At 43.7% G+C, this 25,353-nt stretch overlaps 1 protein-coding gene across 1 annotated transcript in view; it reads right to left on the reverse strand.

The window, feature by feature from the left end:
* The window catches only part of LOC135398692 (kunitz-type U19-barytoxin-Tl1a-like), a 29,838-nt gene extending 11,429 nt beyond the window's left edge, over positions 1 to 18,409 (reverse strand). Inside the window, exons 1-2 of the mRNA XM_064630077.1 lie at positions 18,238 to 18,409; positions 18,086 to 18,166 (exon numbers count right to left, since the gene is read on the reverse strand). Coding sequence (XP_064486147.1) covers positions 18,086 to 18,166; positions 18,238 to 18,409 — 253 coding nt within the window. The remainder of the gene's footprint in view (positions 1 to 18,085; positions 18,167 to 18,237) is intronic.
* Positions 18,410 to 25,353: the final 6,944 nt, after the last annotated feature.

The raw sequence follows: 25,353 nt of genomic DNA on the forward strand, positions 1-25,353 counted from the left end.
GATTATTTTATTTGATTTTATTTGGAGTCATTATCGGCTCACCTATTTAGTGAAGACCTATGAACACGGTTTGGTTTAAAAATGATGAGAGCTACAGTGTGTAGCGAATGATGTTCACATTTACGCGTCTGTATAATGATCGCTGCGTAGAAGCACGGCACCGTTTTCTTCGTAGCGAACATGCATTCCTTTCTTTCTTTCTTTATTGGTTCGCGCCGGCCGAGTGGCGATATCCTATTACAGCCGGAACGAGGACCGATTGTCTTGCGTAAGCATACATGTCTGTGCCGTCTTTTGGCGATGGCAGGATAATTATTGACCTGAGGAATAATATGGATTTATGTGGTTGTGAAAATAGACTTTGCATTTGTGAGTGTGAAAATGTTAGTGTGTGTGTGCCTGTGTGTGTGCGCGCGCGCACGCGCTGGAACCCCACTTGACAAGTAAGTGTTTGCCTTTTCGTGTGGCACGAGTGATACATTTATGTACTATTGCGTGAAATAGTGGTTTAAAAAATAAGGGCAGTCGCCTTTGCATTGCTATCTGTAGGATAGGACGAGCGTTTTTAATGGAATTGCCTCGCGAACCTGGCGAAGTCTTTGTTTTGGGCAGGGTATCTTATGAGTGCCCGATGCCGGTCCTGCTGTTGTTTGTTTGTTTGTTAGTATGTATCTGTCACGTTCGTAGCATTGTTCAAGCGCTAGCCGCGTAGCGATAAGCGGTGATTCTCCGATTATTCCTGAGCGGTACGACTTAAGCCTTTTCCCTGCTCACTTAAGGAAATTTGTGTATCCCTGTCCTGTGACACAAATGCGTGTAATTTTTCGCGGTTCTTTTCTTCTGTCACTGCTTTTACTCAGAATGTAGGTGAGGGGGGGGAAGTCAGCATCCAGGTAGAGCAGGAGAAAGCCGATCGGCAGAGGAGAGTTCATGAGAATGGAATTTGTTTGTTTTTTGTTATATATCGTTGAGTATCAGTATTCACTAGAGGTGTGCGAATATTCGAAATTTCGAATATTGTTCGAATATTGTTGATATTCGAACCCTATTCGTATTCGAAAATTTGATAATCAAGAAATTCGAATATTCGAAAATTTCGAATAATGGAGCACAAGCGCCAGCATTCCCGCTAAAATGAACAGAATTCCAGGTATTGGGATTAATTTTGCGAAAATTCCACGTTAGGCACGTCCTTAGCCCGATTTCCAATTTGAATCGGACTTCATGTGTATCCAGCAAAACCGCAAGTTGGCTTCACAGCATGCTTCCGCGCATTGCGTGCAGCAAACTTTAAGGCACAACGTCTGGTAGGCTACCTAGCCGATTTGATTTTTTTATGTGTGCTTTCATTATTTTTTAAAAGATAATACAGACTCGAAGAAGTGTTTGTTTGTTTGTTAGTATGTGTCTGTCACCTTCGTAGCGTTGTTCAAGCTTTATTTTCTTTGCAAAAATTCAGACTTTATGGTATTAAGCTGTTCGAGTAGAAGTGACTTTCCGTGCTCGCTTAAGATAGATTGTGTATCCCTGTCCTGTGCTTTCTTCACGCAGGGCCAATGCAAATGAGTATTTAGCATTATGCAATAATTATCTGATAGCAGAAATGGGTGTCTTTGTCACAGTTTATTAGCGTGTGCGTTGTTATTTTATTAATTTTTTCTCTTATAGCTATGCGAGCAAAAGTGCGTGTAATATTTCGCTGCTCTTTTCTTATTTTCTCTACTTTTTATGTAGAAGGAAAGCCTCCTGCGTAAAAGCTGAATAGTGTTCTACCAGTGGAAGTGGGGTTGTTTGTTTGATTTTGTTGGGTGTTCGATATCTTGACGAAGTAAGCAGTGCTTAATTTTGCAGGTTTTTGAGCAGAAATGCTGGTATCTGAGCACGGAGTACAAATTTCTATATTTCTCTGCTCCCTAAGAGAATTTGTACGTCGTTTTCCAAGCAGACCGCGTTTAGTTTACGGAAAATAGAAAAATGAAATTGTGTATGCTCTATGATGATCCGCCGCAGGCTTAGGCCTTTTCCCCGATCACCAGTGTTTTCGCATTCCATGTCGCATGTCTAGACTTGTTCAGTAGTGTTGCAATTTTTACCCTTCGCTAATATCTTGTTGCTGCCGTCTTGTGTTAGACGTTGAGCTTCGTAGCGATGTGCGGTAACGCTCCGATTATTCCTGAGCGCTCCGTGTGTTTAATGCGTTGTCCTCTGTGCGTGCATGCGTGTGCTTTTTTTTCCTGATTTGTGACGTCATCGTGGCATGTCTGGACTTGTTTAGCAGTGTTGCAATTTTACCCGCTGCTAGTATGTTGTTGTTGGTGTCATGTTGTGCTAGCCGCGTGGCGATGTGTGGTGACCTGAGGTCTTAAGCCTTTTCCCTGCTCACCTAAGGAAATTTGTGTATCCCTGTCCTGTGCTTTCTTTACGCAAGGGCAATGCGTCTGTGTATGTGGCACTATCAGATACCAGACATGAGTGACTTTTTCTTGGTTTATTGGCATATGCTTAATTTTTTTGAAGGCAAGCACAAGTGCGCGCAATTTTTCGCTGCTCTCTTCCTCAGATCATCGATTTTACTAGGAAGACAGTCGCATGGTACAGCTGAGAAGAGGGTTTCTCTGATTGTTTGTTAGATATTGTTAGGAGCTCGGTATGTTGAGGAAGTCAGCTGTTAAAGGTATCCGTGAAGAAATGCTTGCATCTGAGCGCAGGATAGGAATTCCTGAAGCACGGCACCCTCAGTGTAAATTAATTATTTTGGATGTGAGTCTGCTTCCCTGCATGACAAGGCTGAAATGGGAACAGAGTAAAAATTGGAGCGCTTCATTAATTCCAAGTAATAGGGCAATTATAGTTTCCATAGAAAGTAGAATTTTAATGGGCTCCTAAAATTATAGTTTTGTAGTAGTTTTTCTAAACTGCAATGCAATAATCATTAATATAGTATACGAATGCCATCATTGTTCCCGTATAGGCGTTCTGTTGTTGTGCTTTGGCGTGCGCCCAATGGAACTTTGCTCCCGGCTTTCCCGCCTTTTTGCTCGCAGTGCGCGAATGGAACTTTGCCCCCCCCCGGTTTCCGCGCCTTTTTGCTCGCAGGTGTAGCCTCAGACAACGTATGTATGAGCATAGAAAGGGTCATGTATTACATAATCCTGGGGGTGATGTTGAGTGGTCTCACTTATTATTTTAAAAGAGCAGTGGTAGTTTACTGTAATTCTAATGACCATGATGAGCCTTTGGGGTGAAAATCGTTAATATGCAGGGTGCTTTTTTGTTGAATTTAGTGAGAGAATGGATGTCACTAAGAATAGGACAAAGGAAATAATCTTGCGATTCAATGAATAATAGGAGTATTTGCCGCTGTCTTCTTCTTCAGACAGGATGTGATGACGTTACGCAGTCTGTAGCAATGCATTGACCGTCACTGGAAAAAAAGTGTAGCAATAGAAAAATGGTGTGTATTGCCCTGGACGGATTTATGATCTGCACTGTTTTTCAATAAGAGGAGTGCGTGTGCTTAGAAATAGTTTGATGCTGGTTTCCTTCTTTGTTTCTTTTCGCTTTTTCCCCCTTGTTGTACATGCACTGACATGCCTGGGCTTGTTCTGATATGCTTTCCTTCTACATGCAGCTTTTTTCTTTTTGTACAAGAAATATTCTTGACGATAGTGCTGCCTTGAATGGGAGTAGAGCTATTCTTAATAATTTTGTGATTCATGTAGTTAAGAGAGTAACCGCGAGGGGGACAGGTGTGTGACTTTATTCAGGAGGAACAAAGCGTCATTATTCACTTATCTGCATGGCTCTCGGCTGGGATGGACATGTCTTGCTGAACCATTATTTTTTCACTGTACAGTAAGAATTTGGGAATGAAATGCTACAGTCTCCTCTTGTCTATGGTGCTCTTCTGCAATAGTTCCCTATGCAATCATTATAGTAGAATAAAGGAAATAATCTAGGGATAGTGATTCAATAAATAACAGGTGCCCTGTCTAGAGCGTACGCGTCCTTGAGCCACGCACCTGCATGATGACGTCATACCGAGAGACTATTGTTTCAGGTTGACCTTGTCTAGAGGAGCATTAGTGGAAAAAAACTGTGTAGCCCTGAGACAATAGGATGACGTCACGACCAATGAGAACGGCCTGCAGGGGGCGCAAGGATTCACTTCTCTCTCGGACACTGACGGGTCTCGACACGCAAAATCTGCTCCTGGTGATTGCGTTGGCCGTCAGTGGAAGAGCCTAGCTTCGGTGGGGTTCTGTCTGCCTCTGATGGGGTGCAGATGTGTGGTTCGTCACTGGTGAATGGTGTTCGACGATGCAGGTGGATTTTGTGACGAGCGGATTTACAATGAGGGAATGCTGTGAATGGGAAAAATGATGGTGAGTGTCTTTTTCACTCTGTTCAGGTGTTTGTTTTCCTCTGTTGCCCAGCAGTCGTACGATTTGTCCTGACGTGTCCTGACATGCCCCGATATGCATGCTTTCCTTTGTTGACGTTTTGTATTTTTTTTCTTTTTTGACAAGGAACATTGTTGTCTTGACGATAGTGCTGCCCTGAGTTCTGCGCTCCTGTTTACCCGTAGTCTGTGTTGATTTGTTGAGTACCTAGTCCTCTTATTTGCCGTTGATGGAGTTACGTGTTAGGATATTTTGTTCTTTTGCAAGTCTCATTTAGTAAGACTTTGGAATTCCTACGATCAGCTTTCATGCATGGTGCTCTTCTGCAATAGTTTCCCATACAATCGTTATAGAAGAATAAAGGAAATAATCATGGGATAGTGATTCAATAAATAATAGGTCCCCTGTCTAGAGCGTACGCGTCCTTGAGCCACGCAGGTGCATGATGACGTCATACTGTGGCTTCATTGTAGATTGACCAGAGGAGCATTAGTGGAAAAAAACAGGGTAGCCCTGAGACAATAGGATGACGTCACGACCAATGAGAACGTCCAGCAGGGGGCGCAGGAATGCTCTTCTCTCTTAGCCTCACGACCAATGAGAATGGCCAGCAGGGGGCGCAGGAATGCTCTTCACTCTTAGCCTCTCGGAGGTGGTCGCCCCAGAGGGCGCTAGGAGCGCGTATGCGTAGCGGCCGCGGAGCGGCGCCCCAGTCAGTTTCTCTCCGGCTGTCGCGGAAAGCAGACGTGCGCTACCCGCGCTCGCTCAGTTTCTGGTTGGCTGTCACGGAGAGCAGTCGCATCGGTCTGCGCTCCTGCTGTGGTGAGGTGATTTGTTGCGTAACTAATGCTTTCGCCAACTTTCTTCCCGCTTTGTTTTCGACTTTCGTGCCAGTGCTGGTTGCTGTTGTCCGGGCATCCCCGGCATTTTCTATCATCTTCTGCCTTGGGAACGGGAGTAGCGCTGGCGTGATTCTTAATAATTTTGTTGTGAGATTAGTTGAGTAAGTACCCGCTAGGGGATGCACCTGCGGGGCTTTATACAGGACAAAAAAGCATTACGAGTCACTTTCTGCCTGTCTCTCGGAGGGAGCAGTCGCATGGTTATGCGCTCCTGTTGTGGTGGGATCATTTGTTGTGTAACTAATTCTATTTCCTTGTTAGCTATTGATGGTTTGCATACTCTTGCTTTCCCAGCCTCTGTATTACGAGTGTTTTTCTCCTTGCATGTCCAGAGCTGTCCTAACTTGCCCAGACATGCCATGATGACGTCACAGCTGACGTCACAGGATGTCCGGAACTGGTGCTGCGATGCTTTGCAACCTGCCTCCGTGCTCCGTCGCCCAGCGACAGTCAGCGGCCGTTCCGGACCGCTTTCTTCAAGATGGCGTCGTTGATCTTCAACGATACTCCTTCTCTCCACTCTATCTCTATCTATTTTTTTATTTTTATCAGCTCAACTAGCCCACAACTCACACAGTGGTCTGGACACGTCCTAGATGGTCCCCAATTAGTGTAATGACTCCCTGAATTATCCTGATTAATGTGGGGGGTCCCAATTAGCTCTAATTGCTCATTAATGGCGTCCAGGCCACTGTGTGAGTTGTGGGCCACTTGAGCTGATCATATACTACTATTGTCATCAAGCAGGAGAGCCACCTATGGAGGTAGCCCCTTTGGACAGACAATAACTTAACGTTACTAACTTAACTTAACTAACGCGCGAACACTCCATGAAGTGTGTAATCCCGATCGCGATCGGGGGACCGATTTCTACGTTGTCGATCTCGACAAATTCAGACCAAAGTTGTCCTCACGAAAGAAGGATCGCGATCACAACCAGATCACGATTGTGCGCAATCCAGTTCCTTTGCTAGTGCGAACAAGGTACTGTCGTACCTCGTTAATACGGACAACTTGAATTATGGACGATTTTTGTGAGGACGAAACTTTTTCAATGCATTTTCGTCTCGTTAAGACTACGGTCCCACCATTTACCTTCCCCATCACGTCGAATCAGCCGCTACTACGCGGCGCCACCATCCTTATCTTGTCGGTTAGCGGCCAGCAGGAACTCTGCTTTCTCTAAACAGGTTCCCTAGAAAATCCGTACTCCCAAAATAGCCCTTCGGACTTGGGCTACCCCACGAGCCTATTATCCCTACACAAAGGCAAGAGTCAAGGGCGTTGGCAGACGGAAGGAACGTTTTACGGAAGGTTTTCGAGATCCTTCAGAGAATACTTCACACCAAGGCAGTATAACAGCATATGCCTAATGTAATTTTATCAGTTTCTAAAAAAAAAGTAAATTTCATCAGGATTTGCTATCGCTTGTTTTCTCTCTCTTTCCTTTGTTTTTCTTCTTGCTATAAAAAATGATTTGTCTGACATACTCCTTTCAATATCAGAAAGCGCGACGGTAACTTTTGAAAAAAAAAAAAAAAAAGGAAAAGAAAGAAGAGAGAGAGAGACAAATGGGCGCAATACGGCGAAGCTAGAAAACAATTGACCTGTCCTCTTCATATTTTTCGATTTTTTTATTACGTGTTAGCGCCACGAAGCAACTGGGGCTATGAGCGGCGTTTCTTTTCTCGCTGTTGTTTCAGATACCTGTTGTTTTGCTTGCTACCTTGCTTGCTTCAGCATCGAGATAATAGTGAGTCTTCCTCGTGTGGCTGCTTGATATAATTTGAAGGCGAACGACAGTTTTCACACGCGCTTTCCCTACACGCGCTTTCTATTTGTGACAAAAAGAAGAGAACATGTTGATTCGGCAAGTTTAGAAGTTTAGCTATTGAAACCAAATTTCCTTGTTATATTCCCAACAGACGAATGTCGTTTTCCATATATTTTCCGGGACGCGCTTTTTCTATTTCTTTTATCGGTTTGACATTGTTAGCGAAGCACCCTGTGTGGGGGGTGCACAACGCGTAAAACGGCGGACTGCATATTTATGCACTGGCTCTTTCGCGGAGTTGATGGCTGCACATAATTGTCGACATTTATTTGGCTGTCCCTCCATATTTTGGTCATTTCTTACGTTGAGGCGCAATAAGCCAGGACACTGTGTAAGCGTCCCTGTCCCACATTTTACCTCGGTGTCTGTCTTTCTCTTTCATTTTCTCAAACCTGACAACGGTTTGGAAAGCCTTTGCACTCAGCTGGACAATGTGCATGGAACTACCTTCCGGAGGGCTCTATCTCCATCAAGGTTACCAGGAGTTGGTCCAACAAGATGAACCGTTTCATGGGAAAGCTACAAGAAACCTTACCGTGTGGTTGAAAATTTATAAGATTTATAAAACAAATTCACGTCAAAAACTGATGTGGCTACTGGAACACTCTGTTTGTGTGTTGCACTCGTTTCATAAAAAAAGAACTGGCAAAACGATTGCCCGGCGTTACGATTGCCCGGCTCTAGCAGCGGCGCTCGCAGCTTTTTTCGCTACTTTTTCAGTAGCGGAGGAGCGGTCACGCTAAATTTCTAACCAATAGCGGAAAAATAATTCCCGCTACAAATTTTGGCAACGAGTCCGATGCTGCTACCGCTACTTTCCCGCTACTTTAGTGGGCAAGACAAAAGAAGTAACTCGTATTCCACGCCATTTCACTTCGACAAGGCAGTATCCACGTCTGAAGCATAAGTGGGCAGTAACGCGTTACAAAGAAGTGCGTTACCGGTAACGCGTTACATTCGAGTAGCGAAATATGGTAACGCATTACATTTGGGAGAAAAGTAACGAATAACGTAACGTCACTACATTTTTAATAACCAACGCGTAACGGCGTTATGCGTTACTGCGTGTTCGGGAACATTGGTTCATCGTCTAAACTTCAAAGCTTGAGCCAGGATAGTGCCTGCAGAATACGGGAAAATTCCCGATTTTTTCTATTCATCTTCAACAATGACAAGAAGGTCGACATTTCTGGACACCATTGTACTTCGATCGTTATTCTGAAGGGGCTCGTTATTTTATTCCCCCATTCCATCCAGCAATGGGGTAGAGTATCGCCTGTTGCGATGAAACTCCCCACTCTCCAAGGTCGAAAATAAAGTTGTTGTTTGACAATAAGGTCACATCGCACCCACGAAGAACGCAAAAGAAAGATTATTGTCGTACCCTGGTTGAGATGTCACCTTTGTTTACCACACTCCCTCTGGTATTTCTCGGACGAATGGGGCGAAAGCGACAGAAAAATGCCTCTGCCCTCTGAACAAGTAACAAAGAACCAAGGAATTGGCTATTTGGATTTGTACTGTGTGAAATAAAAGGTCACCGCCTCTATCAACCTTGACAAGGAGCACTCACTGGTCATTAGGCGTCCTCTCAGCCAAACGGGCGATGCTCAATTTTGAACATCAACTACTTCTGCGTTGCAATACGTCGTACATGTAAGTTGTGTTCATGGGTGAAGTAATGCAGAAGTAACGACATTACTTATTAGAAGTAACGGCCTTAGTAACGCGTTACCTACTACCGCAACAGTAACGAATAACTTAACGCGTCACTTTTTGAAAAAGTAGTGAGTAACGGTAGTGCACTACAAAATAAAAGTAACTTCCCCACATATAGACTCTGAAGTCTCACAATCCGGCATGACCAAAGTGATATTTTCTAATTTCTGTACGCTGTTATTCTGCCTAAAATAAAGTTTTCAGAGCTGGTATCGACATTTTTCCTGCTTATTGTTCCTGCATAAAACAATATTTTATTGCCTAAGCGTTGTGTAGGCTCTACTCATCATGGTTACATGTTCGTCATACAAAAAATATCTTACGAGGCAGCTTGGCAGTAGCGCAGGTACATATTTCCTTCCGGGAGCGGTACCGCGCTACGTTTCGGAATGAGTAGCGGCGTTTCAGAGGAGTAGCGAATAGCGATACTCCGCTACCTAACTGCCGACCGAAGGGCAGGACGCAGACAAGCTGGTGCATAACCCGGTTCCTTCCGTTCGATTAGAAAACAATGAAGCAAAAAATAGAAAAAATAAAGGAACAAGACGAAGAAGCGTGTGTTTGGGAGACGGAAGAGAATTAGCTCGTAGCCTTTTCTGTGTTGACATTCATTGCCTAGCAGCGACAATTCTTTTGTAGGAGCGTGCTTGTTGCCCCTAACAGCTTTATCTAACACGCAAGATGTCAGTGACACTGCAGTAACCGAATATGATTCAGCATGCGCAGCGATGTGCGCAATTGCTATTATTCAAAAGTATTGCGATAATTAGCTGCATTACGATAATTATGTTGATGATACCGATTACAGTTTTATATTCCCTTGAGACCATGGCTGCTTGCGTACCGAAGGTAGTGCTGCAAGAAATACTACAGTCGTTCATTGTACCGATAGATTTGGTCCACAGGCACACTACACGCACGTATTGCTCTCTAGGCGCAAAAATAGGGTTCTACGGTTTTTAGTTCGTCCACAACAACGATTATGATTCAAGGCCAGTACGTTAGGCAGAGCACACGTTGCGAGAATACGAGAAAGACAAACAAGGAAGCACACAAGAGACACGTTTCGAATAACAGCATTCCCCCACGATTTTCTTTTACAACTAGACAGGTGGTAAAACAACCGAAGGAATGTGAACGGGCGCGCGTTCTCATTATTTGTCTCGGTCATCTGTCCTCCTTTGGCCGTGTGCCATACTAACCCGATTGCAGCAGGACAGTGGTCGGAAATCTCGTGCAAGTTGGTCTATTTCCTGCTCTTGCATAACGTATTAAAAAGATATTAGATAGATATTATAGATTATAAAGTGTTACACGACTTTTGTAACGGGAGAAGAATTCTGTGGGAGAAGAATCTATTTTGCTAATAAGCACGGTAACTTTTCATGAGACCGCAGGACGTTGGAGAAGGTTAAAAAAAAAAAGAAGGCAAGAACATAGGGTGAGACTAAAGGAATGTACGGGTCAAATTTTAAGCGGGCATTGTGATATTGCTGGCGGGCGGTCAGGTCCGGCTTGATATTGCGGTAGGTCAGCCTACCGCAATATCAACAGTTCAAATCAGAACACGACAGTCAGCAGCAGCAGTGCCGGATTTAGGGGAGGGCAGACGGGGTACTTGCCCCGGGGCCCCCACCACAAAGGGGCCCCCACCAGTAAAGGTGTTGTCCAAGGGAAATCTGTTTTGCATGCCTCAATCAGGCGGGCGGTCAGTACGTGCATTGTGATATTGCTATGAACATGCTCATGCTGAGTTCATCGTACTGCTGAAGCGGCCATTCGCTTGGCGAGGGTAAAACAACGGGATGAGGCAGTGAGGCAACTGTAGCAAATATAGAAAAAGAGGAGATGGAACACAGCCATTAGAAATTGGTAAATGCATATATTGTTTATGATAACATCCGGGTCGAGCTGAACAGCATCACATCGTACGCCTGTCTCTTGGATAGCCGCAAGTGAAAGTTGGCACCACTGAGGTAATCTGCAAAAAGCAAAATGTGCAAAAACTGGGCAATGCTGTCATGGGCAGATTTGAAATATCGAAGTGAGATACACAACAGAAGACAGCTGTTCTAAACCTAGAAAACACTGTTCATTCTTACCCTTTTACTCCTGTGCTGTACCTCAGACTATATAAAAAAAATCATCGGGGGAGAGTCGTAATACAGGTGCTTCTCAGTCTTGCCCCCAGAGTCAAGGCAATGACACTAGACTAAGACCACTGATGCCTGAGACCATACAAGGGAGGCAAAGACCACAGCTTGGATTGCCTACGGGGAAGAAGAAATAAATAAGCGCACTGCACCAGTACAAAGTTAAACCACTTGGTTACAACTTACCGTTTCTCTCTCGCCAGCCGCCGACGCAGCTTGCGGACGATATCCGACCGCAACTCCGCGGTTTCCGAGGATTCTTGCACGGCCGTGTCATTGCCGCGCGTTTCCAGTTTGTGCGAAGCAGCGACAGCAACGATACTATGAACGTGCAGCCTACCGCAAGATCAACAGTTCAAATCAGAACACCACAATCAGCAGCAGCAGTGCCAGATTTAGGGGAGGGCAGACGGGGCACTTGCCAGGGGGCCCCCACCACAAAGGGGCCCCCAGGGACACCAGTGAAGGTGTTGTCCAAGGGAAATCTGTTTTGCATGCCTGAAACGCATCCATGAAACGGAAACTTCGTAAAAATCTGTCCTCCGTCCACGCATATCGACCCCGAATAACGCATTGGATAGACATGAATTTTCACTTGTCTGCGAAATGTTCAAAATATGACAAAACCTGACTGTTGAAAAATCTCGGACTCGTGTGCCACACGGCCGCCGTCCTTTAGAAACAAAACGATGTCATTTATAGACATATAATATACGGATACATAGAATACATAGAATAATACATAGAATGCACGAGGGAGCCCCCACAGCACAGTGCCCCACGGCCCCCACCACTGTAAATCCAGCACTGAGCAGCAGTCAACACGGCGTTGATGAATCCGTCCGCCGCAGCACAGCAGTACGAAACCAACGTGACGTAACGAACAGACTGACGCAAGCCCCACCCTATTGAAAAATACTTCAGAAAATCTTACAAAATAAACTTCTCAGACTGCTGAAGGAATTTCTATGAGGTTATGAGACTAAATCTTACAAAATTTCTCTCAGAGTTTCTTACAGGGATCCTGTAGGATTCCAGGGAGGATTTCTTACAGGCAGTGGCAATGCAGCTTTCTTACAGGGCTTCTTACAGGGTGGCCTGTGAGGCTTTCTCACAGGATTTCTTACAGGCCCCGAGACCCGCAAGAAAGCCTGTGAGAAAGTGTAATGGGCCACCCTGCAAGAAACATCCTTTGAAAGCTGCACTGCCACGTATGATAATTGAAGGATCCCATACACACTTGCTGAGAAGTATTGAGAGTAAGTCGCATGTCGTCACTGTAAGGAATGTTGCAGAACATTTATGGCCCCGCCAATAAGTTCAGAAAGGCATGACCCAACGCATTGTACACGTACTTGAAATGTCCAATGCGACGACCAAGAAATTTCTTCATGTGATTATGACAAGTTTATGTTTCGCACATTGAGAACGCGTAGGCTTTCTTGCGTAAAAGCATCATCCAACATCCTCGAGACGAGAATGGGTTACGACCACGAACTCGGATCCAATGCTTTATGTTGAATTCCAATGGCAGAGTCGGAGCAAGTGGCAGACTCTGCAATGGAGCGGCTTGATCTGGCCTAGAGCAAGTCATCCGAATCTGCGACTGGAAAAACTTTCGCCCAACTTGGAGTTTAGCCCTGGCCAATCTCCCTTGGTGGATGGCGGCCAGAGACGGAGGAAGAAGAAGAAGAGAGAAACTGATGTTCTGAGGCAGGAACAACATAGAGGGGACAGATACAAACAAAGCCTCAATTTGCCTAAGAAATCAACGATGAAAGATGGTACTCATGTTCCATTATAACGCCATGTTTTGCAACATCAAGGTCCTTCTAATCTCCTAGCGTTGCCATTGTTATGTCTGACTTTTCGCTCCGTTCATGAAACAAAATCGCCAACGTACAACGCGAAAGACTAGTCCCGGCCAAGACGCGTTGCGAAGCGGTAATGTTGGCAAAGCAGAGGCAGGAAATATGAAACACAAGCGACAAGTGACACGTCACATAGAGTTCCGGTTGAATCTGCCTTCTGAATCTGAACTGAATCTGCGGCTGAAAACTTGCTCCGGAGGCGCTCCGAATCTGCCATTGGAATTCAACATTAATTCCCGCTGGCTGCCGCTTCTTCCGAGTTTAACCTAGAAGAAACAGCATTTTAAAAAGCACGGTTAAAACAACATGTGTGTGCGTGAGAGATAGGCATAGAAATATGTAACATACCGTTTGCCCAAAGCACAGTTGCTATAACCATCTCACTGCATTCTACCTTCCGATCCACAGAATACGTGCGAACAGGGGTAAAGACGCATAAAGAATGAGAATGCATAGTACGGACGATTATATACCACACACACACGTTCTATATACCTCAAAAGCGACGAAAATCCTGAATTCCAGGCGATATTTGCTTGAGATGCGTAGCTGTGTCCATGCGCTTCATCGTTTCAAAGCAGACTAACTAACTTGCTGGCAGTTGGAATAAACGCTGTTTCTGAATCACGCTGTTTTCTCATGGAAGTCACAAGGCCAGACCCTGAATTATCCCACGGGATATTTTCACATTGGTGTGCCTGTGAGGATATGTATACGAATCTGCATCCTTTGTAGGAAATTCTTAGAGACGAAAACGCTTCTGTAAGAAATTCTGAAGGAATGCTATCTTTCTATGAGATTTTCTGAAGTATTTTTCAATAGGGGTGCACCTTCCGCAGAATACTGGAGTTGATCACACGCTAGTTACATGCTCCGCCACGATGTGGCCACCGGAAATCTTGTATAGTTTCGGCGTCATATACCAATAAGAGCGAGACGGTCCACCCTCCACGTATCATAGAACAACACAACGCAACAAATTGTGCGCCGCTATCTGCTCTCCCTTTTGCGCCAGATTCGTACAAAGACCACCCATAATCGGAGATATTTGCATGTTCCGGGCCTTATGGCGCCGCAACCGCATGCCAGGCCGAACATCGGAAGACGGTCCCCCCCAAGTCAAGAATCATAGCTTCCGAATGGCACCAGCTTCGCCACCAACAGACGAAAATGAGAGCTACAGGTCTGGTACAAAGTTGCCTCTTTTTAAGAGGGGAGTGAGACCATAGCCTTAATATGGAAACTCGCTTCTCGAACAATGGAAGGTCCAGCAAGGTACAAACTATATGTAGTCCATGTATTTTTGTCTCCTTATTGTGTACGGTATCCTGCATTCTACAGGATAACTTTTGAAAGTATGACCTTCCCTTGTATAGGGAGCTATGCCCTCTCCTTGACAACCGTCCACAAGAACTATAAAAGGAAAGGAGGTTAGTTGTGGACATCAGGAGCCTGGAAAATTCTGTATGACGTCATGACTGTTCCGAACACCTCCACGGGCAATTGACCCTGGTGCAAGGAGTTGTGTCTTTAGTTGAACATACTGCTGTCGCTCGACAGCTTATTGGAACCGAGGCGGTACAGTTGTACAGGAAAGTTGTCAGGCTCTGGCGTGGACGACTTCAGCAACGCCGAGCTAACGGGCACGTCTGCTATGGCTCGAACGGGACTATACAGACTGCTCTTTTAATTCTTGGAGGACAATGAGCAGCAAGCTCTACGTGTTGCCGACATTTTGCTAATGTGCAACAAACTACACCTTCAAGCAGGCACTAATTCGGGATTTTTTTGAATAAACCTTCAGCATTGATGGTCAGAGGGTGATGGTCATAGTTCTACAAATGAAATATCTGTTTTGTACACCAATATACGAAGTGTTGTAAACAAGCGTGACGATCTTTGCTCAGTTATTGACTCATGTGATGCATCTATAGTTGTGCTGACTGAAACGTGGTTATCTGCATTAATCTCAAACCGTGAGTTATTCAGGTGTGAACGTGATTACAACGTTTTCCGCGCTGATAGAGGCTCACGCACTGGTGGTGGTGTCCTCGTGGCAGTAGCCGTACACCTCAACGCAGTTATCGTGAACATTGATTGTGATCTTGAAATACTTTGGGTTTTAATATGTTGTCAACACGTCCGTTTTGTTTTGGGCGTCTGTTATCGTCCTCCATCGATGGATCGTTCATTCATGTGCAAACTTCATGATGTCCTTAATACGGTAGTTATTCGTTATCCAGCATTACCTTTATTCCTGCTCGGTGACTTTAATTTTCCTAAAATAACTTGGGAGCGTGAATCACCATGTGTTGTACCATATTCTTCTGACTGTAATGAATTCTTAGACCTGTGCTTAGACTTTAATTTAACTCAACTTGTAAAAGAGCCAACTAGGGTAACAGAGGTCACTTCATCAACATTAGACCTCGTCTTCACTACAACGCCAACTTACCTGTCATCTATGACGTGCTTACCTGGTCTCAGTGATCACAAAATCATCCACTTTAAGCTTAACATGTCTACTCAGCGTCCAGTAAGGCAGAATAAATTAATTCGGGACTACAAGAATGCTGATTTCACAACTATCAACAGCTTGCCTGAAGCATGGTTGTCAGACTTTCTTCAAATATGTCACACGCGGTCAGTAAATGAAAACTGGAACGCGTTCAGAAACTTTGTGGAGTTTCTCATGGAAAAATACATTCCGCAACGCAGAATTTTCTCGCGCTGTGACTCCCCGTGGTTCAACACTCATCTCAAGAGGTTGCGAAATAAGAAAAAAAGGTTATTTCGAGCCGCTAAGCAGTCTGGCAACGCAGAACGTTGGGCCGTATTCTACTACACTGAGCAAAAATATAAAGCGGAAGTTTTAAACGCAAAGAATACTTTCTTCGAGCAAACTCTGCCGACCATGCTAAAAGAGAATCCCAGGAAGTTTTGGAGTGTCTTCAGAGATGGGGGCGAACATGATGTTAAGCTGCAACAACCAAGTGGTGATGATATTCCACCTGATCAGTGCGCTTCCGTGTTAAATGATCAATTTTCTAAGTCGTTTTCTCACACTGCATCTGTAGATATGTCATATAGTATATCAGTTAACCTTCTTCCAATGGATCCCCTAGTGTTTGACATCGTTGGAATTATGAAGGTGATTGACTCGATAAAACTGTCATCTTCGGCGTTGATGGAATCAATAGCAAATTTCTTAAAGCTACTTCACTTTCATCCGCCGCTGTACTTTCGACACTTTTTCAACAGTCACTTGAAGAAGGTTGTGTTCCATCCGATTGGAAGGTTGGGAAGGTGATTCCGCTGTACAAATCCGGAGATAGAAGTTCACCCTTGAGTTACAGGCCTATATCGTTGACCAGTGTGCCATGTAAAATTTTCGAACATGTAATATTTTCACACTTAGTCAATCACTTGGAATTTCACTCATTTTTTTGTCCTCATCAGCATGGATTTCGTAAATTTTTCTCTTGTGCTACGCAACTAGTTTCACTGACTCATGAACTTGCCCTTATCCTTGACCACAGCTCCTAGGTAGACTGCGTCTTTTTAGATTTCGCTAAAGCATTCGATAAAGTTTCTCATTCTCTGCTCCTGTACAAACTAAGCAAACTTAGCATTGATAAGAAAATCTTAGTATGGATTGAACAGTTTCTTTCCTGCCGCGTTCAATTTGTATCTGTCAATAATCATGATTCATCTCACCTTCCGGTTACCTCTGGTGTACCGCAGGGTTCCGTACTTGGTCCTCTGTTATTCCTAATCTATATTAATGATCTACCTGGCTTTGTCAAATCGTCTCTCAGATTGTACGCCGACGACTGCGTTGTGTATCGCGAAATCAAAACAACCGATGACGTTGAACAGCTTCAGTCCGACTTAACAGCGATCTCACTATGGTGTCAGAAATGGTCAATGGAATTAAACATCGCAAAATGTAAACACATGAGAATAACACGTAAACTGTCGCCAGCAGAACCATACTGCATTGATAACGTGCCACTTGAGCAGGTATCTTCTTATAAGTATTTAGGTGTAATCCTGTCTTCAAACCTCTCATGGAAACCACATGTTTGCTACATTATAAATAAGGCCAATCGTACGCTCGGATACCTTAAACGTAACTTCTCTCGTGTCCCTAGTAGCCTTAAACTAAACTTGTACAAGTCGCTGATTAGACCCCATCTTGAGTATGCTTCAGCTGTATGGAGCCCTAGTAATCGTACCCTGATTAACGCATTGGAGCAAGTGCAGAACCGAGCCGCGCGATTCATTCTCTGCAACTACCATCGAACATCCAGCGTGACACTAATGAAGAATCATTTATCATTACAATCATTACAGTCCCGACGCGACTTTTCTAGCATTTCTCTGTTTCATAAAATTTATTATCACAACATGTCGCTAAAAAACGAACTTCTTTCCTCTGCACATTATATATCCTTGCGAGTAGATCATTCTCACAAAGTGTTTGTTCCCATAGCTGCAACTAACACACTGGCTGATTCGTTTATCCCGCGCACAGCACGTAGGTGGAACCACCTTCCTTCTTCTGTTTCCAACATCAGCTCTATCACTCATTTCAACAATGCACTTAGCGAATATAGTATTTGATACCTGTTTTGATATATGTACTTATTTGTCCATGAAACCTGCATTTTGATCAACTGCATTTCTTGTTCTTGTTTTTTGTATAACATATGTGTAGGTCTATTTTCAATATATTACCCACTCCCCTCTGTAATGAAGAACCCTGAGGGTAAATAAATAAATAAATAAATAAACTCCTGAAAGACTTATCGATGAGCGATTAACTGCAGATGCACCGCAACGTCGCTAAACTATATTTCTACAAAAATGCACTTGAGCGAAAAATGACAGTACGCATTCATTGACCACAACATCATTGCCTCACGTTATTACGATATTTATTTCCGTTTCGTGGGCTGCCGTTTTGGTACTGATTATTTTTTTTTTAATGGAGAGAAGAATGAAAACTAAATGCTGCTACCATTTTGTATAATCTAGAGTTCGTGAGACCGTCATTCCAAAACCGTTTTAGTTTGTGAAGGCCTCAGGAGCTTTGAATAATCTTGATCTTTTGAGGGGATCGTTATTTGAATGCGAGCTAGAGGGTATGTTTTAAACACTCCAGTGAAGAAGAAAATAGTGTTGTCTAAAGAGCACTTACTGAGATCTCGCTTCGTGTGTAAACGTGGAGAGGAAAATTGAGCTTTCTTCACATGGATAAAGCGCCATATCCGCTCCACGTCTGGCAGCGTTCGTGTCACATGCAATTACCACTAGACGTCGGAACTCAACGGATGCCGCAGCTTTTCTTACATTCATACGTTTGGGACAAGAGGAAGTCGAAACCTTTCACGCAGGAGAAAACTGAGGTCTCGCCAACGTCTGTGGAGCCTACTTGAAGGCTGGTGATGTCGACAACTTGGGGCAGGTCGCTCACAATGTCAATAAAGTTTAAAATCTTGTCACCCGGAACAGGTTTGATCATAACTTTACTAACGTGGGTACTAGTTTTAGTGCAGAATTGCAAACGGCAAAGGCAATACTGCGAAGGTGCTCCGTACTCGAACTAGCCGTTGCGAAAATCATGTAAATAGAGGAAATAGAGAAACACCGTCAGGTCCACGAAAGAGGTAGACGTCGAATCAAACGGTTAGGGCCATCTTGTTTTCTGCGTACGGTTTTTTCATGTATCATAGTTTCATGCAAATTCTGCACGGAAGCCTGTCACCGCGAGACACCTGTGATCATGAGCAACGCCACAGTGGTCGGTCTATGGATTTCTTCCCTGAAGTGGGGCTGCGTTTCGGTCAGCGGTCAGCTGTTCACACGAAGTAGCCATTCAGAATTGATTTTTCCCATGTAGACACACCACACCATGCAGTACTGCAGGTGAGGCACAAGTACGGTTACCGAGGTGCGAATTCCCTGTAGACGTACTTTTTTGTTTGGAGCGTCACTCAAGAAGTGCACATTTGGCTTTATTTTGATAGCGATTCGAGTTTGTTTGAATTCAAGAGAACCTCAGTAGTAATAGGGGGGGGGGGGGGGGGGTCCTATTAAATTGGGGGCGAAACTACAGGATCCCTGCCCCTGAGCCCTGCCCGTATTTTTCCCCGCGCGGCGCGTGTGAGGAGGGTTGTTCGCGCGCTTATCGGCGGGGGAGGGCTGCGCGTGCGCTCATCATAGCGTATTTTTCAGCCTGGGCAGACTTCTTTGGCCGACTTCACATATTTTTCCGATACAACAGGTGAGCGGTTTACATGCAGAGACATGCAAAGAAGGGTCATACACAAAAAATACAAGTGAAAATATATTTATTAATGCCAATTGTAATGCCAATCAAATTGAGATATATTTATTAAAGCCAATAGTGCTGGGAATTGTGCCAATTGTGATGCCAATCAGGTGAAGGAGAAAAACCCAGCCGAAAAACCTTCACCACCTGTAACAGGGCGGCGCTCGGGTGGAGGGCTGCTGTGGTGGGCGGAGCGTGACCGGAGGGCTGCGTGCGCGGTTACCCTTCAGCCTGGGCTGACTTCTTTCACTATTTTCCTACTTGGGCCGACTTCCTTCCCGCGACAGGTAGGCGGCGATCGAGTGGAGGGCTGCTGTTGTGGGCGGCGCGTGGCCGGAGGACTGCGTGCGCGTTTACCCTTCAGCATGGGCCGCCGACTTTCGTCATTTTTCAGCCTGAGTCGACTTGAATCGTAATTTTTCCAGCTACAACAGGTGTGCAGTAGGCTGTTTACATGCAAAGGATAGCCATACACAAAAGTACAAGTGAAAATATATTTATTAAAGTCATTAGTGTCAGAAATTATGTTATGACTCTGCGTGAATGGGAAAAACTTAGCCAAAAATCTGAAGGAGAATGAACACAATACACATAACAAAGAATATACTTATTACAGGTATGATACAATAGCATTGAATAGGTATCACAAATCAAACACAATATTTTTATTAGTGGAAGTTTTCAATGAATCAGAAGTGATAACACATTTAATCAAAGAAGATATTCTTAATCAATATGATTACAAACAAAATTACAAGTTTTATTATAAAAAGCCTGAGACGTGAGAACCTGATAGATGTAAGTAATTTCGACCACAATATGCGAAGTTTAATATTCCAACATGACACAAATTTAATTTCTTATGAAGTGAATAGCGCAGACATAAGGCAATAACGCGAATCAACACATAGCATTAATATAGAACCAATCATAGGCACGTAGGGAAATAATAGCTACACCATATCAAAACGAGAAAACAATCACCACATTTAATCAAAGAAGATATTCTTAATCAATATGATTATAAACAAAATTACAAATTGTATTATAAAAAGTCTAATATTCCTATACGTGAGAACCATCAGTGCAATAGCGGGAAGTTCTGATAGTTGTATGTTATTAACTGTGAACAGCAGAGACCCTGGAAGACTATGGGACACGAACACAAGAGGAAATAAAATCTATATCTCTACATTGATTAATCAAAACAACATAGTAATCTATCATTCAGAAAACCAGAAGAAAAAAAAAATCAAACTCATCAGAAAATAGACATGTTAAAAATGAACTTCACCACATAGCACGCTCCTAGCCAACAACCAGATCTGATGATATCTACTCTGATTTGTTGAAGACTGCTGCCAATAGATGTATGGAAGACCACGGAACATGAACGACAAGAACGACACGAACACAAGAGGAAATAAAATCTATACCACTATAAAGAAGATATTCCTAATCAAACAACAGAGTAATCTATCATTCAGAAGATCAGAAGAAAAGATCAAACTCATCAGAAAATAGACATGTTAAAAATGAACTTCACCACATAGCACGCTGCTAGCCAACAAACAGAACACGAACGACAAGAACACAAGAGGAAATAAAATCTATACCACTACAAAGAAGATATTCTTAATCAATATGATGACAATGAAATTACAAATTGTATTATAAAAAGTCTGAGACGTGAGAACCATCATTGCAATAACGTGAATATATGTCATAAGTTATGACATATATTCACACTATTGCAATGATGGTTCTCACATTTCGAGCGCAATAGGGAATCTCAGTTTCATATTCCAACATTACCCAACTTTTAATTTCTTATTAAGTGAACAGCATAGACGTAAGAAAATAACGAGAAAAAACACAATCAACAGCTACAATTAATACAAAGCCAAACCTGCGCACCATCCAACACATAGAGAAATAATAGCTAATCAATCTATCAAAAGGCGAAATAGCACTAAAAGACGTGGTGTTATTTGAAATAATGAAAGGAACATCTTAAATCACTACATGTCAGTACGTTCGTGCATAGCGGCGCTACCGCACGAATACTTCGCGGTGAATATTGTCTTGCAAGTGTTTTAGAAGGTGATGGAAATAAGAAGAAATCAAAATAAGATGAGTGTCTAATTTTCCAGGTTATGACCAGTAGAACTTACTGGCCGTGTATCAAACCCTCAAGTTATCAATTTAAAGGCTAGATACCGATATGTTCTGTGTAGTAGCTGCACCGCTCTACCAGACCGTAGAGACCCTGTGGCAAGACGTCGAGCTCAATGCTATTACCTACGGTAATCGCAATTGTTTCCAAGAGAACCCCTCCCCCCAAACTGCCCTGTGTGCGTTGTTATGAAGAATGTCGAGCTGCTCTTGATTATCAGTGGGCGTTACTTTGAAACCTGTCGCCAGACGCATGGAGCTCGAATTTTTGACACCAACTGTATCCCTTTAATGCGGGGTCGAAGTACTCTGAGCGTAACCCCGCGCTGTTGTGAAATAATTACCGATCTCTTTGTCAGAGACAACATGATTTGCAGCCTACTGGACTCAGTGACACCTGGGTGAGGGTTAGCAGACTCCGCTGGTTAATGATCTCGCAGAAATCAGCAAATATTCTTTTTTTTTTTTATTCGTCGGGCTACACAAGTAGGACAAGGCGTATCAAGCAAATACGACAACAGATATTACAAGAACATTTTCTTAATGTCATCCTGTAAATTCACATTACAATGCGTGATGATAAGACCTTTTTTTTTTAAATTCCGTTTTAGCGCCGCAAACCTACTGTGGCTATGAGCGGCCTACAGACGAGGACAGATGGAGAGAGGACAGCAGGAAGGAGTGCGGGACAGGGGGGTTAGTATGCGTCCTGGGCCAACTCCAGGGGGAACTGTGCCGACATTCGTCTGGAAAGTCTTCGGAAAATCCAGGGAAAACCTCAGACAGCACAGCCCGTGACAGGATTCGAACCCGTGTCACCTCCCAGTTTCGGCGTGGAAAGTGACCATCTTATCCACTACGCCACGGGAGCTGGTGATGATAAGAGCCTCATGCACTACGCGTTGATTTTCGTGCGGACTCTCCCATCTTCGAAGTCTTACCCTTCTGGAGCATTGGCAGGCTTCTTCCCAGAACGTCCTGAAATTGTGTATAACAATAGCTATACTAAGAGTTACACTCAACATCCATGATGTCGTCTGTCCCGTTTGCCAGACAAATAGATTTTTCCGCTACCGCTATATTTGAGTAACCGTGGGATACAACGAAGCACGTGCCTCAACCCTGAAGGGATGGATGCCAATAAATGCTAGAGCCCTCCATAGTGTTTACGTGTTCCGTGTGTCCTTAATCAGGAGAGTTACTGCTGAATTTAATTACATTGTTGAGAAAGAGACAAGATAATGAGGAGGAGAAAGACAATATGCTTGCCTTTCTCTCTTTTTTCTAACGCTTCAAACATCGCGGTGGAACAGACCAGAATAGGACCTGTAGCCAAATCCTCGCCGACAAGCGATGCGACGGAAAATACTGCGTGCGCGGGTATGTCCACGTACGTATTCCTCTGATTAGGTCACGAGTGGTATTTTTCATTTATTAATAACTTACGTTTTCTCTTTCGTATGCAAGAGTCCTTGCACGCTTCTTTCTTTCTGAAATTGTTACTTTTGCCTCCGCACCCTCCATATTCAATTTTCTTGCACTTCGTGAGTGTTTCATTGAAATACCATCTTTCAGAAGTGGATTCGCAGTAACCTTCTGCGAGGGGCAGCGCATACGCTCTTTTGGGTACTTCTGCAATTCATGCAGAAAAGGCACTCCGCTACGATACGTGTTTTACTACGTGGACTCAAAGTCGAGAGTTATTGCGCTCTAACTGGACAAAAATAGTCCAAAACGTTAGATTGTTTCAAAAGCCTTGTTGTTTGTTTTCCTCTTTGTTCTTTTGTTTTTCTTTTTGTTTGCCTTTATTTTTCCCTTTTTTTCCTGGGAATAGCAAGCCGCCATACCGGTGGCTAACCTTTCCCTCTTATTTTTTTATATATAATAAACATATCCCCCCCCCCCCTTGCCTCATACTCTTGCACGTAGCTTCACAGGTCTTCTGCGTAAGAAAGTTGTTTGTGTTCCCGTGACAGCCGCCACAAATGAATTATTCACCTTTCCCACTGGTAAAGTTATTAAACCACCGGGGAATGTACGCCCTGCAGTACACAGCATCAAGCTCTACTCGAGATGACTCCTCCATTTCGGATGAGGTGGCTGTGACTCCTGCTGAATACGTAGAAGGTTAACACTCAAAATCATGAACCAACCATATATCCGAACATACAGAGTTTGCCAAGATAAACGTCGGGGTTTGTAATGGAAGTAAAACAAATTGAAACAGTGTCGGGAAGTTAGAGAAGGTCGAACGCGGCGCTGCGGACGACTTCGCACAGTCGTCCTGTTTATCCATTTGCACTACTTCACTTGGTTTCGATATCGTCTCCAACGCCGCGTTCGACCTTGTTACAAGGCGGCGTTATTTTTTTTTTTTTTAACTTTTGCGATTTATCCGCAGGAAAACGGACCAAGCGGCAGTTTCGACATAAAATTTTGGGGCATAATACGTCCCCTAACTTTAGCTTCCCAACACTGTATTTATTTGTTTTACCTCCATTACAAACTCCGAAGTTAATCTTTGCGAACCCTGTGTATCTGTACTCAAATGAAGATGACGTCAAGCTGCTCCCCTATTGAAAAAAGCACTAGAATCATTCTGGTGTTTTTGGTGGCTGTGATTTGGGACATTCCTGGTGCTTTTTTCTCTGATGTTAGCATCAGAATTCTCTGGTGTTCCTAGTGTCTGTTCTCTGATGTTCCACACCAGGATCCCTGGTGTTCTGTGATGCTCCACTGTTGAACATTATGATGTCTCATGCGTTAAATCCCGTGATGTACTTGGTCCGTCAGGAACCTCACAATGGACTAAAATCTGTGCATAGCTGTAGACGTGTGTGTGTGTGAGAGAGAGAGAGAGAAAGCAGGATAGTGCAAGCGCGGCACCACAGCACGAACACTGTGTTAGTGCTGTCCTCTTTCTTTTTCTCTAAGCGTTCAAAATTATGCACAGCTTTCAGAGCCTCGTGAGGGCGCTCAGGAGCCAAGTACCTCACGGTATCGAATGCGTGAAACAGCATAATGTTCAATAGTCGAGCATCACAAAACACCACGAAGGGATCCTGACATGCATACATGAATGTGCAACATTCAACCAACACGGTCTGCTCGTTATTCCGGTACTAAGGCTGCTTGGGATGTACTCATTAATGTTAGCGGCTCATCAAACCAGTCAACAATACAACAAGATATCAAAGGTTGGTTTCTACTGCAAAGGTGTCCCAGCTGTTAGCAGCCTATACTAATTATTTGCATATAGTATACTGAGAATCAGAAATAGGAACAGACAAGCACGTGTAACAAAACTGTCTATATTACTGCTACAATTGATGATACACAGTTAGGAGAAGTATGCACTCCACAATATAAAAGTACAAAAAGCAGCAATGTTATTTCTTCTACGAGTGTGAATACATCACATGCGACACAGTTAAAATTTAGAAAAGCATACTCGATCAACTCTTCAGTCATTTTCCGTCCTTTCTTCTTGTAGTCCATATCCCATGATTAATCAGTTCACATGATGCCGGACGAAACGCACATTCAAAGACGTCACATCAATGACCAGTCGTCACATCTACCCCGAATGCATCTCTTGTATGTTCTCATACTTCCACTTGTGCACAGGTTGGAAAGCAAACTACGACATATAATGCAGAACTTCAGAAACACATATTCAAAGTTGTTCACATTCGTGCGAAGTTTTTATGTTGAAAACCAGGACGAAACGCTACCTCAACCACCTCGACTAGCCCGTTGAGTTCAAAACAGACACTAATGCCGATGGCGCTGTCGCTCTCTGATGTGACAATGAGAGCGTAAAGTTTCGTTTTCAAACTCGAATGAAAGCCGCAAAGCGTGTCAATTTCGACACTCGGGGGAATTATTTGCGATGCGAATTATCATTCCTTTGTAAAAGAAGTTGCGCTAAGGAACTCATGATCATTGTAAATAGCGGT

The sequence above is a fragment of the Ornithodoros turicata genome, chromosome 6 (assembly GCF_037126465.1).
Source record: "Ornithodoros turicata isolate Travis chromosome 6, ASM3712646v1, whole genome shotgun sequence".
NCBI lineage: Eukaryota > Metazoa > Arthropoda > Arachnida > Ixodida > Argasidae > Ornithodoros > Ornithodoros turicata.